Here is a 16,618-nt window from a genome sequence, read left to right on the forward strand (position 1 = left end):
GCTTCCAGCCGCCAAGGTCGAGACACACGGGTTTAAATCGCGGCTTCCCCTTTCGAAGCAGTCCCCGCTCCAACCAAGCACGGATAGAGTTTCCTGCACCAGCTTCTGCTTTACTGACACGACAGGCGAATCTTGAGCCAATGCGAATTTCTTTCAAATGCTTAGAACACGGCAGGGTAAGGATTGTGAAATACTCGATGTCTGGGAATACCTCCTATCTCCTTTCTGCGTTAATATTCAGTACGGTTTTGCTTTTCCTCCTTTGTACAGAGTATTATTCTGAAAAGAACTGAAATGTCTACAATGTCAGGCTTCCTTCTAATTTTTATTTTATTTTATATTAGTAGCACATTTATATATACATATGATTATCCTTTGGGTTCTATTTTAACAAGGTAGTCAATATTTTATCGTCTAAATGAGATTCACAAACAGAAAATATCCTCCTAGAACTATTTTTACCTTTTATCTATTTTCACCCTCTTAGTATCTTTTGTAGAGTATATGAAGTCAGTGTTTTCCTTCAGAGTTACTGAAAACATTACTCAACTTTAACAGCATACACATTTCCAAAACAAAGTCTTGATGATCATGAGCCAATCATAAACCAACTCCTGTATTCAAACCTCCACTTTTAATTCATGTTTTGAATTAAAAACAAATGACAAAATAGAGAAAAGCACTGTTATTAAACATAGCTAATTATTTAGTAAGCAAATGATTTCATTTTCTAATGCTTATAAATAAATATATAAATACTGGAGATTTTTCTCATTTTTGTTCTAATATAACCACTTAGACAAAAAACATTATCAACAGGTCAATTCTGTAACTGCGCCTTGTGAAAAAACAAACAAACAGTTCAAATCCTGTTTCCATCTCATTTCAAATGTTAAGTCCCCCCCCCCATTTTTTCCTAATATTTCAAACAATATTATTGAAATAAACCACAATTTTGTCATTGCATACCGAACTGTATGGTGTGGTAGAAACCCAGCTGTTGTGATTTGTAAACTATCGTTTATGACTGAGCATGATTTCTGTTTTACAAATCTCCTTACATGCTCGTCTCACCATCAAGAAATTTTAATTTTGAACTTTATTTTCTACCTTATTAATGGCATCCTTTCTATAGTTTCTCCATTCCCTAATCTTTGCACAAGAAATGTTAGCCCATCATGTTAAATTTATATCCTTGACTAATGCATCTACTGCCATTTTGATGTTTCAGGAGTGGGAGATTAATACAGTATTCTAATTTTCCCCCCAAAGTGTGCAGTTAGGAAAGAATACTTTAGAGCAACGAATAGCATTGTGTTACCAAGAAAGGTTTTATTTCCTTTTGCCAGTAGCTTTGTTAATTGCACAAGAAAAAAAAAATCATTTTGTCTGTGTTTGCCATTTAATCATCACCGCACATCCTATCTGAATGACAAAACATTAATTAAAAACAAGGCAAAAATAAAAAATTCACAACCTTAATTACCTATAGATGGTTCAACAAAGGAGAAGGAATTAAAAGAAACGGCTTTTTCTTACAAGCTCTCCACAAGCGTAACATCTTTTATCTTTAAAAAGAAGGGAACAAAAAAAAAAAGCAACTGCTAAAACAGAAATCCCATTAAAAAAGAAACTTTACAGTATTGTCAACAATATTAAGACAACAATGACTAAGCCAGTTCCATCATATTCTCTTGTAACAAACACTTCCCCTCCTGTGCCAGTTTGAATTTAAGGACACCCCGGCCAAGTATTTGATCAAAGCTGGCTCTCGGAGCAGAAAGGCTAAGTAGCAAAAACGCAGGAGTCCCATGGCACCTTAAAACCAGCAAATATATTGCAATATAAAACCTGTAGATCAACGGACGCTTCTGACCCATAAAATCGGATGCCACAAACCCATCTTGCACAAACTATTGTTTGGCTGCAAACAAAAGAAAACACAGGTGTCCTTCTAAAAAGGCACCTGAGAGGGGCCAGCAGTTCCACCCCCCCCCCCCTGCTCACATCTCGGGACTGTTGTCCCCCTTGGGGTATCAGCAATGATGCAGATTCCTTCAGGGGATCTTTCTTCTCCCTGACAGAGAAATCACAAGATGGAGAGACTGAATGGAAGACACTGCAGTTCTCTTATGCTGTAATCGCAGTTCCTGGTTCTGTTTGGATTTTTTGCTTGGAGACAAAATACAATATTCTGGGAACTATTTCTGTTCCTGCTTAAGTTCCCAAGATTCTCCCTCCCCCTTTCCCTGGCAATCTTTAGAACGTCTCACTGAGAGCAGCTTCCTGCTGTAAAATTTACTGCCTTAACAACCATCTCAAGTGAGATCATCTCCCCCAGATCCATCTGCGCTCTCTCTGAGAGAGACTGGTTGTCCTTAAAAGCTTCGCCTATCCAGACAAGAGTTAGTTCCCATTAACAAGATTCAGTCGGATGGCTCTGAAACATACAGGCAGGGACAAAAACTGGTGTCCTTTTTCGGGTGGATTGTCTATACCACAGAAGAAAAAAAATCTGCCTAAGGAGTATGTGCTGTAGCAAGAGCAGGGCAGGCTGGTGTACACAGATGCTCACTTTTAACACATCAACCAAAAACCTGAGCCTTCTGCCTGCGCTCAGAATGGGCCAGCGTATCCACGCTACTTGGCGATCAACCCGAGGTTCAAGAGTTGGATTTCACATTTGCGCTGCGAATGTTTACCTACCAGTTAGGCATGACTGGCAAGAGAGGTTCCTCACCCATCTGAAATGCACAATTATGCAGGCTGGGCACCTGTGTGCTGAATTCACGAGTTAGAGGCTGTTTTTGCAAATGTGAAAGCCTCTGTGTGAATAACAGAAGCGTTTCCAACCCTCTTTGATATTTGCGTTCCAAGCCTGGGCAAAGGGCTTTCTCTCAAGATTAATACTGACTTAGAGACTGAAAATGCATCCCAATTTTGAAGGGATATGGTTATGCACTACCTGCATCCTAGACTACCTTGTTACTTCAAAGAATTAGGCTATATCAGTTCACAGCTTGCTGGATCTTTCATTATACTGCTTGCAAGCAGGATTATTTCAAGTCAATGATATGCCTTGGCATATCTTCGGTTTTTCAGAAAGGAAAACGTGGAAGTCAAATTCTTTAGATCAAATTATCTTTTTCTCTGGATATTTGGCAACACTGGTCAAAACCAAATCATCCTTGCAAATATTACGAGCAAACATCCAGCAGGCAGATTCTCCAAGATGAACCTGAAGGAAGACTTCCAAGTTCTTCCTTCCTTCAAAAAAAAAAAAAAAGCCCACACAAACCCATTCTGCAAATCACAGGCAGGTAAAATGGTTTCACAGATGTGTTCAGAATGGATAAGCCATTTGGGAATTAGGAGTCTGCGCAGGCAGCCTGCATGTCAGAGGCTCATACTGAAACATCAGAGTTGGAATTAAGTAACAGAAGACAAGTTCTCTAACTCACACAGCTGTTTCCATGGGGAAGGTGTAAATCACCTTTTCTTCTATTGGGGAACTATTGCCATGTAGTATATTAATTTATCCCTAGCACCTTTTGATCTGATCGTTTTCTCCAAGGAAAAAGAATACAAGTGCCAGATTCCCATCCCAATTAAAGCACACCGGTAAAGGGATACCCATCTCTCAGCTGTCCTCACTGTGCAAGAGCCCAGAATATACATTACCCACGGCAAATAAGTGGAGCAGCAGCTGGAAACAAACAAAAATGCTCAGGGACACACACACACAAATGAGAACCAGGATTAAAGCCAAGCAGCATTACTGGGGGGCCAATGTCGCCTGCCACACGTTCCATTCTATGACTCCCGATGGGTGGTACAGTTCTGTTGTCAAGATGGCCAGGATCCAACCTCTTCTGCTGCTGCTGCAGCTGGCACAGGAAGGCATACTGTAGCAACTGTCCTTGTGGCAGATCTCAAAAGAGTTTTTGTATTAAAAAGGAAAAAGAAAAAAATGGGGGGCGGGAGTGAGGGAAGAGGAGAGGAGAGAGACAAAGATGGACTGGTCCAGAGTTAAAACCCAGTATTCATCATCATAATTAATCATAGTATTAACAATTAGAAGAGGGTAGCCTAGTGGATGTAGGCCCTGTACACAGCAGACATGTCATTGTCAGACTGGTCCAATGCTTTTGCCCGTTTGTAGACCTACGGGGGAGAACAGAGCAGAAGAGAGCAGTCAGCGCAGGAAGAGGAGGATTAGTGGCTTCCCACCGGCATATTAAACACCCCCAGCTGCACCTACTAACTTTCCTTCCAGCAACACCATGTGAACAAATTGAGAGCGCTCCAGAATCTTTTAAGGGACCCAAAGTTGGCAATTATGTAATGCCTGAACGAGAATCCATGAATTCTGTTATTTTATACCCTGCTCTGCGCAGAGGGCATTCGAGGTGGCGCTCACCGAAGTCCTTTATCTGTGACCCTTCTGAAGTTCAAATATCTACACTGAAAAAGACACCTAGATCCAGATCTTCAGATGCAGGTAATTTTCTAAAGCAGTGTTTCTCAACCTTGGCCGCTTGAAGAAGTGTGGACTTCAACTCCCAGAATTCCCCCGCCAGCCATACCTTCAGTCGGCCAAGGTTGAGAAACATTGTTCTAAAGGCTTGCAAAAAAGTATCCTTAAGACAGGACTGAACAGAAACAAGTTGGGGTGGGGGGGAGACATACCTCATTGGCTGCAGCTGCCATGGGAGTTGGATGATTAACAGAGTCGCCTAGTGCAATGGCTAATCTGAGATCCTTCTGGATGTATTTCAGGTAGAAATCAGGTTTGAAGTTTCCTTGCAGGATATCTAGAGAAGAAAAAGGCCAGGTGAATTTTCAGATTCTGCTTTCCCTGCTGCCAACCCTCTTCTTTTGTCCCTTAAGGTTTCCCCACTCCCACAGCAAACCTATTTAAACCTGCAAGGCCATGTCAGGTCAGAGTGATCTTTTCCCAGATTATCCATGCTAATGGACAGCTAACCCTCTAGCTTGCTTCAGACAACCTACAATGCAGCTTCAAGATTGGAGCTTCAGTACATAAACATGTTTACTTTCTGAGCTACAGTCCTTCTCTCATAATCTTCCTGTCATGCCATCTGTTTTTACTGCATACACACACACACACACCCCCACCACTTTCCTTGAGAACTCAAGGCGGCACCCCTGGAGAGAGATCTCCCTTATTTTATCCCAACTACAACCCTAAAGTGGGTGAACTTCACGACTGAGGGGATTTGAACCTGGGCCTCCATGGTCCTGTCCATCATTTTAACCAATCCACTGGCTTTATACCTGTCGCAGTTAGAAAGCATGCCTGGCCAGGAAGAACTAATGGGAAACATCCAGCAAGTTTGGCTATGGGAGGTATAGGAAACAGTCCTATACCATACAGGAAAGAGCTAGTTCACAATCAAAGTCAGACAACCTGCTGCCCTCTAGATGTTTAGGCCAGCAACTCCCATCAGGCCCCGCTGAGACAGCCCAAACCAAAAGACTATGAAAACTAGTCAGAACAACTCGAAGGCATTGGATTGTCTACACCTGATTTAGACCAACAGCCTTTTTACATCAAAAGAGGGGGGGGGGAATGAGAGAACTTTACTTTGGCACTTCTGATCCAGGAAGATACTGGCAAGCTGTCCCTGATTGAGGATGTCCAGAAGGGTCTGCTGGGACTGGCCAGTGACTTGAGCCAAAGTCAGTCCTTCTGCTATTGTGGCCATGAAGCTTCCTTGGACCATGTTCACGATCAGCATCATCTTGGCAGCATTGCCTACTTCTCCTATGGGAGAGAGAGATACATACATTCTCTGCAAGAAGATGGGAAAACAAAGGCCTGCTACCAGCCACCAGTATGTTAGACCTTCGTAAGACCCCTGATAACACCTACTAAGCTTGGTGGATTTCTCTACCTTTTAAACTCTTCTATCCCAACACTAAACTTCAGAGATAAGTTGAAAGCAGAGGAAATCTTTTCCAAACTTCTGTAGCTTCTCCAGTATTCTTCAGAATTCAGCTTCCTAATAATTTACCAGCCTTAAGAGCTAGTCCAAATCCTAAATTCTTTACACGGGTTGCCCTTTAGTTGATGCACCGCATGTAAAAGGATGCTATCAGGCAGCACAAGTCTTGGATGATGCTGGCATAAACAAGATATACTCCTAAAAACTTTTACTATAGATTAATTCCATTGTTTTCATGTAGAGATTTAGACATTTAGAACTAGTGGGTGTTTACACTAACAGCCATTTTTTAAAATTTTATTTATTATTCAAATTTAATTAAATACATTATTTAATTAAATACGTTTAATTATCAATGTCCACAAGGAACCCCAGTACTGGGACATACAATTCAATTAATCAATGACACCATGGATCAAAATATACCATGTGCCCAAGAGATCCACACAGTCAGACCCATATCAGTGCATGCTATGTGACCTGGGTGGGTGAGGGGGGGAGAGAACAACTGCGTTCTCTTCTAAAATGTAGGTCTGTAACATTAAGAATTGCACACATGAAAAAAAACTGGATCAGGCCTGATTTGTACTACCAACAGCCCCATGCAGTACAAATAGGTTTGAAAACAGCTGGATTTTATTTTGGGGAAAAAATGGGGAAACAATTATTATTTCTAGATACAGTTCCAGGTGGAGCTCAGGTAATTATTTGTACCTCCTCCCTCTTTATGACTTCAAAATAAAGACTGCCTCCCACCTCAACTCGTGTGAAATTATCGTAACCCAGCAGACTTTTGCTCATAGCTTTAAAACAGATTTTGGAACTGCTCCTCAGAGAACTTTCAAGATGGGAGTCAACACAGTAACTCTGTACGAGAAACTCATTAAGAACCCATGAATTATTCCTAAATGTATATTCCCACACTTCTACATTCCAGACAAGAGCCAGCATCCCGCATCAAACATGGTCTTGCGACTCCCCAGTTTTCTACGCATTTAGCCCACTGTCCCACTCAAACCTCCTGAACGGGGATACTTTCTGCCTGGCCTCATTTTGTGTTTTCAAGTGCCACAATCAACCTCTTACGATTCGTTCCAGGACTTAATTAAAGCTACTACCTAGGAAAAAAGAAGTTTTCCCCATTGCTTGAAAACAGCTACTGCAGTCCTCATATAAGCCTCTGTCTCCAGCCGCTAGTATCACCAGCATCCCATCATTGGATAGCTGTTGGTTCCCTGAGACTGGGGCTTCCAGGAAGCGACCACCTCTGGAGACAATCACCTGGAAGCAAGAGAAGGGGAGAAGACAAGTTGCACCAGCCAAAGACACTGGTGGTCCTGCTGAGCTCCCTGCCCGCCCCCTCCCAACTCAGAAAATGCAGTAACACATTACAGGTATTCCTCATTTAACAACCACTCATTCAGCAACAGTTCGAACTTATGACGGTGCTGAATGAGTGGTAGTTATGACTGGACCTCATACTTATGACATTGCAGCGTCCCAGTCACAAAATTGTGATTTGCAACCTTCCCTGCTGACTTCCCATGCGCAAAGTCAATCAGGAATCTGGCAGGAAGTCAGATATCCCAGTCACAGGAGGTCTTTGCTTACTGACCCACACGGTCCTCGTTTAACAGCAGCAACTGGAAGTGCCAAAACTGCGATCGCTAAACAACGTGGTCACATGAGTTTTCAACTTACGACCGTGTCGCTTAACAATAGATTTTCTGGTCCCAATTAGCACTGTTAAGCGAGGACTACCCAGTAGGCCTTTTTTTTGTAAGCAGCCCTCACTCTATGGAACTCTAATGCCCCGGAGCTACATATAATCTCCACCTTTTTAATAGTCTGCAAACAAACCAAGACGATATTTTCAGCAAGACTTTGGCCCTTCATGATTCTGAGCAGGGATGTTCATTCTCTGCATTTAATTTTGGTTTTTACATTGTACTGCTTATGCATTTTTATTTTGTCTATTGCTGTATGCTGTCAAGAATCTTCTGGAATTAGGGGAACTGTAAGTGTTGCAAATAAATAAATAAAATACACATACGCAAGCCTATATGCTTACATTCTGTTTGTAAGGAAGAGACTATCAGTAAAAAGAAAGAAAAAAACCCCGGAGAACTGGGAAAGGTGGCTAGGCCAGTTTTGCCTGTCATTTAAGGCAAAAAGGGTAGCATCTCCCTCAGTGAATAAGATCAGCACACCATTTTGTACGCGAGGTCAACTAGTTAAATGTTTCAGAAGCCGCTCAAACAAGCCATTACCTGAGCCAATTCTGTAACAGTGTCTGCGTCCACAGTGGACATGTCCACGTAGCACTTCCCTGGACGGATGCCCTGGAGCACTCCGCTGGGCCCAAGCACCAGCTGGGGGAAGAGAAGAGCGGTAAAGCAATAGGGTGTCTGCAAAGAAACCCCAACCCAGCCAATCCCAACGTGGCTTCTCCCAATCACCGCACAAGGGATAATTGGCTGAATCTTTCACAAGCCTCCAAACTAACTGCTGTAGAGGATGTGGCTTCTCCCCGAAGTTAACGGATAGCTCTAAAGATGCTGCGCCACACTTAGCTAAGGCAGGACTGGTGGAAACTCAGAACGCACTACCGTTTTCCAAACGGTGATAATATTGGGCTGCGCAGGAAAGCTAGCTTCTGGGAAGTCCTGTACTGGCCAACCAAGGGCTTCTAAGAACTTCCAGGTGTTCCACAGTGCTTGTGAACCCTCTCAACCATTCAGTTTGGAAGGATCCTTAGATTTATGCAGCCCATCAATAAAATCCTCCAGGTGGAACTTCCCCATCGATTCTCTTACGCTGCCTTTCCATGCGGTAAACAAACACGTCTTAGATGCATACATGCACAGAAAGAACAGGGACGGAATTCATTTGCAACGCTGTAATGGCTCTAGTTATCCCAGCAGACCAATTATATGAAGTATGAAATCCGGGTAGCTTAGAAAGATCAGTTCGCAGGAGGGAAGAGGCTTCTACCGCAGCTGTACTATAACTCACAGACTGATCTGGTGTAAAAAGAGTTTCTGCATGTCCAAAAGGAGATGAAGCCAGCGTTTCTCAACCTTGGGAACTTGAAGACGTGTGGACTTCAACTCCCACAATTCCCCAGCCAGCACGGCTGGCTGGGGAATTCTGGGAGTTGAAGTCCACACCTCTTCAAGTTCCCAAGGTCGAGAAACGCTGAGATAAGCACACCAGCTTCTGTGTTAACTTTGGTTCAAATTAACTCCACGGCTGTAGTGGAGTTACATAAAATCGGCCACTCACCTGGTTTTGTGGTAGACTTATTTTGCGTAATGTACTGTGCTTTGCTCGGGCTGGTTTTGAGCAAGGAATTCAGTGCCAGGAAGCCTAACTGCGCTGAAGAACGCGGCAAGATCACATTCAGCTCTGTCACGGCTCCTCTCCTGCTGCGGCACCCTGGGGGGCTCCTGAACCCTTGGCCACAGACTTCCAAGTCTGCTCTTGCAGCATCACGAGCTGCAAAAACCTCTAGATCCAGCATGCCCTACGTGGGATGGAGTCCCAGTGCTAGAAAACAGTGGAATTCTCAAAACTGGCCAATCAGTGCTTGCAGGTTGCTTTGCCCCAGCATTCCTGGCATGGCCCCAGATGCAACCTGGAGGCTCTCGTGACATTTAACAGAACTTACTGCTAAAGGCCGTGACTGAAAGCAGACTCAGAATTTCAGCGGAAGTCAGCTGTCAGGACTCTACCTATTACTTTGTATTTACTGTCCACGTTTCTACCCTGCCACAATCCAGACTGTCACAATGCTCCATGGAGCTTACTCGGGTGCAGAATTCTGAGGAAGTCATAAGCCTGAATCCTCCTTTGCAGTTAGCCAACAATACCATTACCATAACATACATTTCAGATTTTTTTTTAAAAAAACAGGGAACCATGGCTATCTTTGCCTTTCACGTTTTTAGAAACGTGAAATAACGCAAGGCATTTGCGGTTTGAAAACCTTCAAGTGATCTTGACCTACAAGAGTAAAATTCTGGTTCCAGTCCTTGATGGTTTCAGGCATGTTAACTGTCACAGCCTGGGTGCCCCAAATGTCAAACAGGAGTGAGCGAGCTCTCACAGGGCTGCTGTGAGAGAGAAAGACACAATATAATCCTGCAAAGCAAAACTCCACAGCAGTAGGAACTGCACCTGCATCAAGCTCTATACTTCCTCCACAGACTTGAAAACACTCCAGACCAACCACGTACTGGTGCCTTAATCCAGTCATTTGACAGTAAAGCTTTTCAAAGGCGATTAAACATTTGGCACAGTTACAAGTGGCAGAAGAGAGACCACCACACAACTGAAAACCCCACGTGGCCTTGTCCTAAATATCAAAACAGCATTTCATAAATATCTGAGAGTGTGCTTGTTTGTCTCCAGTTTAAGTAGGAGGAGAGCAGGCATCAACCATGAAACCCATTTTTCTCAATCATCCCAGAATAATGAACACATATCCTTTTACAAGGTACAAGCCGTAACTGTGAGAACGCTCGATTAACCCTGTTTTCAAGCCTCCTCCTCATCTTCTCCCTTCCTTTGTGGAGCGAATCAAGGTCTCCTGGACAATGAGGATGCTTCTGTGAGTTTCCAGCCTCTCTTAGCTGCCCTGTGATAAAAACTAGCGTGTCCTTATTATTCCAAAAAGGAGAAGTAATTATCTGCTTAAAAAAAGGGGGTTTGTGCACGCACAAGGAAATCAACAAAGTCCAGACCCTTCACTTCTGCTTAAAAAGCAAAATAGGCTTTCTGCATTTCTATTACCTACAAATTAAAGAACTTGTAAATCTAGTCATCAAGATTCATTCAAAGTAGTAGTACTTCTTCCATAAGTAGTTTGAGAAAGTTCTGGTCACAGCAAGTCAGCAATGATCACTCTGTGGCAAAGCGGGGGGCAGACAGTGGGGCTCGTGCAAGTAAAAAGAGGTAATCCTTACATCCTTGGCTGCCTTTGGATCAGATACGCAGGCAAAAGTGATATCGCAGGTCGAGACCACTTCAGCGGGGGTTCTTCCCAATCGTGCCCCCTCCTGGATGAACAAATCACACTGCAAAAGTCACAGACCCAAATGTAAGAAATAAAGTGAAGGCCAACCTGGGAACCCTGATATGCCCCAAATCAGCCACCACTGTGAATTCTGGGAGTTGAAGACCACCCAGTACATCCCCAGGAAGTATTAAGCTTAGGTCAGAATAAAGCTGAATTGATACGAACAAAAGCAGACAGAATTAGTAAGTTTGCCAGGATAACAAAGAAATCCCTTCTCCACTTTCTAGAGAAGTAATTACACCATATCATTGGCCCTGGGCCTACAGGCTGTTTTCCAAGGATACATAAAGCTTCACAGAAGCTTATCAAGGCCAGGGAAGCCTACGCTTATGGCCCCAGCTGCTGCAACAGCAAGATTACCTTTGTGTAACAGCAACTGAGAAATGGCTCTAAACTTTTGCTGATCCGAGAAGACAACTTTCCATTGTCTACTGGGAATGGAAGGGGGATCAGTTCTGACACATGGGGACTGAACCCTGGGTCCAATCCCAGCCACCAAAATTTTGGCTGCCAGATGGGGCTTGGATGTCTACTGGACTGGAACACGCCAAAGTAGTAACTGATGTGATCCACCACATCACTGATCTATCCCAAATGACACAGATTTTTCTTAAGCAGCTGCTGTTCTGCCACTACCTAGAAGACAGAGCGGGGTCTTCCTCAGTAGACCTCCTTATTATGAGTGCCTTATTATCTCATGAGAGATGCCAACTGCCTCACCCAGTCCACTACGTTCACAAAAACTGTAAGAGAATGATTTCTTAAAAATGTGGGGCTAAACTGATGAGGGCACAGCTGTTCCAGATATCCTAAGTCAGAGCCTCTGCTGTCAGCCACAAAAATAGCACAAATTGGGAGGGAAAAAAATGAAACAGAGGGAATGGAAACGTTACCATAGCTACAAGAATCTTGGTGATAATGTAAGCTGGCACTGTCAAACCAATTACTACATTCAGAAGCACATCTTAAAGCATTTCAAATGTGATGAGCCAGAAAGCATCCATTTTAGTTAAATAGCTTTTCTCTTTCTTGTGTGTGCCTTCAAGTCAGCGTTGACTCCAGGTGGCTGCCTGGACAAGTCCCTGCAGTTTTCTTGGCAAGGTTTTTCAAAAGTGGTTTGCCATTGCTTTTTCCCTAGGGCTGAGTGTGTGACTGGCCCAAGGTCACCCAGCTAGCTTCGTGCCCAAGGCGGGACTAGAACTCAGAATCTCCTGGTTTCTAGCCTGATGCCTTAACTACTACACCAAACAGCCTCTCTTCTCTTACTTCCCCGATAAAGCCAAAGCCACAGTTCAGTATGAAAAGTGTGTCACAGTACAGAAGAGAATGTTACTACGCATTTCTCACACTTGGTAAGCAGAGAAATTATCTTCATTGTTATTTTAGGTTTTGGGACAGTCGGCAATTCAAAAGCCATCACAATTCCTTGATTAGGTTTGTTGCCCTGTACCTTGATAGAAGGCTGTTCCTTTCCAGAAATGGAACTTACCTTCTCAGCAGTCCGATTCCAGACCGTAACAGTGTGACCCATTTTTATTAAGTTGGAAACAATCCCACTGCCCATCAGGCCAAGACCAAGGAATCCTATCCTGCATAGGAAAGAAGGTGGTGAGGGTTGCCCATCTGTGCAGGGAACATTTGCAGGACAGAGGTGCTTTCAAACCTCCCAAGTCAAGATACAGGGAAATAGATGAAGAGAGGCAGAGTATCAAAGCTGCATAATGCACAGGGATAAACTGTTTAGTGAGAGAAATCTAATACTCTCAGTCGCAAACTGATAATCTGGACTGCTCTATGCAACACTGATCAGTAAGCAACTGGCCATAAAGACATTTATTTCAGCCTCGGGGGGTGATCTGATGCCTCAGGTCACCCACAGCACTTCTGCAGGCCCTCAGATCAGCCTTTGGGCAAGAACTGTATGTTCTTTCTGCAGCCATTTCTTCCATAAACAAAAGAACAGGGAAAGGGATGCCGGAACAACAGACAGTGGGTGGCCTCACCTATTTTTGGCCCTAATTCTGCTCAAACGCTTGTTTCGGAAGTCAGTGTGTGGCATCCAGAAGACGACTGCTCCCAAGAGGCAGGAAGTTACCATCCCTGCCAATCCTCTCACAGGACCCCTTTCTAAAAGATCCAATGCTACAGAGGACTGCGCACACAAAGCAGCAGCATGAACAACACAGAAATGCTCTAGCATAGTGTAATGCGGGCCAGGATTATCCTGGTCTAAACCCAAATTATATATTTGCAAATCTTCATGCCACTGAACATAAAGTAATTTAGACACTTGTTTAAGCTTCAGTATCCCTATTACCAGCATTTCTGGGCTTATGATTAAGAAAGCCACTGCTAACAAGCGGAACTTCTTACCCAAGCATGGTGCGCTTGTGGTTAAGAATGTTCTGTGTGCATTTTCTAGTAAAACAGGAAGACTACCAGACTCCAGAATATCAGAATGGAACAAAGATTAAAAATACTCTAGAAAACCTGTAAAAAGCATGCAAATTTCCCGTCCTTGCTAACTGCCACCTCTCAAAGCTGATACGAGAAAAGCTCATTCCTAACCACGTTACGCCTTGCCTACGTCTGCCATCCCGTTCACCCTTGAGCGCTCTGCAAAGCTAAAGGAAAACAACATGAAAGAGTTGTGTCAAGACACACTTAAAAGGGCTTGACATCAAGGGCCCACCCACAACTGTGCTTCTGGAGAGCTGAAGAATTGCTGTGGGTTAAGGGTTTACCTGAAAACCTTCATTGTTAAAAGTTTGTTTCCCTTCAGCAAACCCAAAGAGCTGACATCCTGAGATGGCTGCAGCGACAAGCAGGCCACAGCCTGCTCTGTACAGAGCTGGAGGGAAATTGCTTCCGACAGCATGACAGGAAGTGCAACCGAGGCGCCTGTCACTCGAGGAGGAGAGGGGGAAGCGTAAGAAGGGCCTGGAGGCAGATGTGCCACAGAGGGCTGTTCCTGGAAGGTTCAAAAGTCCCGCCTCTTCCTCTCCTTCTGGTGGTTCAGGGTTAAGTCCTGTTGCCTGCAGAGCTGTTTGGAGGGGTGGACCTTCTCATGGACCTCGAAGACCATCCCCACCAGATCCTTGCAACAAAGCGTGCCATGAAAGGAGGATTCGTTGTTTACAAAGCACTTAGATCCAAAGGGAAACTCACTGGACTGTCAGGAAGCCTCTGGGCAATTTTATTTATCACTACTCTAGCAATTTTATCTATTGGCCGGGGGGAGAATTCATTCTCATTTTATGCACACAACTGCTTGGTAAGGTTCAGCCAGCTGGCATGAAAGCAATTTACCCAAAGTTGTAAGTTCAAAAAAAAAAAAAAAAAAAAGAGGCGGCCTCTTACTTCTTGTCTGTAGGAGTGATGCTGCCATTGATAGCTGTGCTATCTGCTGCCTGGATAGAAGTGGACCCAGTTTCCTGTGGGAAGAACACACCCCCGACAGAGATCAATTTCCCCATAGCAAAATGGGCAGGGTCTAATCAATAAGGGAAATCAAAAGCAAAGCCTTCTGTACCTCTTCACACACCTTCAGCTTCTTTGTGATGGCCTGATAGCAAACTGTTGGCTGTATGGAAAAGATAAAGCAGACTTTGTAGAAGACCTGCCAACCCTTTACTCAGCTGCAGGCTAAGGAGTCCTATTTACACCATCAAATTATCATGAACAAGCAAGGAACTCTCCCCACTAAGCACCTAGTTTTTTATATGAAAGAAATAATAGCTGATGAGGCCTCTTAAAAGTCACATCCTGAAATAGGGTGATGGCAGAGAGCATAGGACAGCAAATTCTGATTTAATAGGAGGGATGGAACAGAGGCCGTGGCTGCAGAATATAGATGCCCTTAGCTTCTCCTTAAAAAAATCCTTGTACTTTTTAGATTTAAATGTTCTCATTCAAGAGCTGAAGGTGACATACGCAACACTTCTACCAATTTTCCCCACAACAATCCTCTGTGACAGACTGAGCTAAAAGTATGTGCCTGGCCTCAAATCATCCACTGAATTTCTGTAGCTGAGAGGGAATGGAACCCGGGTCTCTCTGCTCCTAGCCCAACTCCATATCCTCTACACCAGTGTTTCTCAATCATGGCAACTTTAAGATGTCTGGACTTCACCTCCCAGAATTCCCCAGGCAGCATGGCTGGCTAGGGAATTCTGGGAGGTGAAGTCCAGACATCTTAAAGCTGCCATGATTGAGAAACACTGCTCTACACCATGCTGGCTTTTCCGACTTGACTGACCCATGGATATCCAAAACAGGGACAACCATTACGCTGACTGCCTGCCCTTCCCAGGCCACATGCATCAGCCTAATATGTACATTTCAGAGACTTTTTTTGGCTCACCTTTTCAGTTTGGCTAAGCAGGAAGTGATGGAAATGAGGGTCGCCATCTTTCACAGGCTGTAATGGCAAAAGAGCAAACTGAGAAACCAACACAATCAAATGTCAGGCCTCACAAAGCGTCTATACGCGGCATTAGGAATGGGTTCCAGATTCTGATGAGTCTTTGGTGATTTTTTGAAATCAAGAACAGTCGTGTTGACCTTCCTTGCTTAGTTCAAGACAAACAAATATCATGCATTTGATGGAGAGAACTACAGAAAGAGAGCCCGGTCACAGAATGTAATTAATTAAAAAAAATAGCAAGGGTTGGCTGAAAAGCATCCAGGTAGCTATACAGAAGAATGCATGAAAATGGGTCCTCTGTATAAACCTTTACTTCTCATACAGGCTAAGAAAATATTTCCTAGTTTGAAAGAGGACCAAATTTAATGTGTTGGTTTCTAAGCTGCTATCCCAAGCATTCTTAGGAAGCAGCAAGTGACAATGAACGAAGTGCAGGTACCACAAATGGACTTTAATATACATACACATACACATTTCAAAAGCCTTGCAGGACTAGGTTTTGTTCACCAAATGCACGGACTTGAATTATCTGCCCAGAATCATTCTGTTTCTGAATACGCATGGACTGTGGCTAATGAGTTTCAGGCTTCTCTGGATGTTTGCTCCTGGCACAAATCTTCCCAAAGTCTTCAGTACTGTAGGGCAGGGTTCCTCAACCTTGGCAACTCTTAAGTTGTGCGAACTTCAACTCCCAGAATTCCCCAGCCAGCTTTGCTGGCTAGGGAATTCTGGGAGTTGAAGTCCGCACAACTTAAGAGTTGCCAAGGTTGAGGAACCCTGCTGTAGGGAGTCTACCAGGAAGAGGACACGCCTGGTTCTGTTTAACTGGAACTACATGAAGTTTTTAAAGATATCTGAAGTGTGGCCGTGTTTATCAGTCACCTTCCTCTTCTCCAATCTTAACCTCTTTTCTCTAATTTCTCCAAATGTGGAGAAATGTATGGTTACAACAATCTATGGTTACCAAGTGACCAAAAAAAAAAAAAAGGCACCTCTTTTTTTGGATTGTAGTGACTCCTGGTCCATTCCCCCTCTCCCTCCAGTAATCCCAGAGGGACAGAAGCGAGCAAAGTACAGAAATAGGTACAGAAAGATATGAGCAAGAATCAGTTGCATGGAGAATACAAAGAACATGTGTTTGAA

The 16,618-nt window shown here is 43.7% G+C and overlaps 1 protein-coding gene across 8 annotated transcripts in view; it reads right to left on the minus strand.

Annotated features, from left to right (window-relative positions):
* Positions 1-1,307: 1,307 nt before the first annotated feature.
* GLYR1 (glyoxylate reductase 1 homolog) overlaps positions 1,308-16,618 on the minus strand; it is a 36,181-nt gene continuing 20,870 nt past the window's right edge. For 3 of the 8 annotated variants that reach the window (XM_063314905.1, XM_063314901.1, XM_063314899.1), the window contains 10 exons: positions 15,413-15,469; positions 14,582-14,632; positions 14,410-14,483; positions 12,539-12,638; positions 10,937-11,047; positions 8,240-8,341; positions 7,088-7,250; positions 5,609-5,788; positions 4,690-4,814; positions 1,308-4,164 (listed from right to left, as the gene is read on the minus strand). In XM_063314905.1, coding sequence (XP_063170975.1) covers positions 4,090-4,164; positions 4,690-4,814; positions 5,609-5,788; positions 7,088-7,250; positions 8,240-8,341; positions 10,937-11,047; positions 12,539-12,638; positions 14,410-14,483; positions 14,582-14,632; positions 15,413-15,469 — 1,038 coding nt within the window. In that variant the 3' untranslated portion in view covers positions 1,308-4,089. Of the gene's footprint in view, positions 4,165-4,689; positions 4,815-5,608; positions 5,789-7,087; positions 7,251-8,239; positions 8,342-10,934; positions 11,048-12,538; positions 12,639-14,409; positions 14,484-14,581; positions 14,633-15,412; positions 15,470-16,618 lie in introns of all 8 variants that reach the window. The other 5 variants (XM_063314906.1, XM_063314903.1, XM_063314902.1 and 2 more) reach the window with 4 other exon arrangements.

Source organism: Candoia aspera, chromosome 14 (genome assembly GCF_035149785.1).
Source record: "Candoia aspera isolate rCanAsp1 chromosome 14, rCanAsp1.hap2, whole genome shotgun sequence".
NCBI classification, from domain to species: Eukaryota; Metazoa; Chordata; class Lepidosauria; order Squamata; family Boidae; genus Candoia; species Candoia aspera.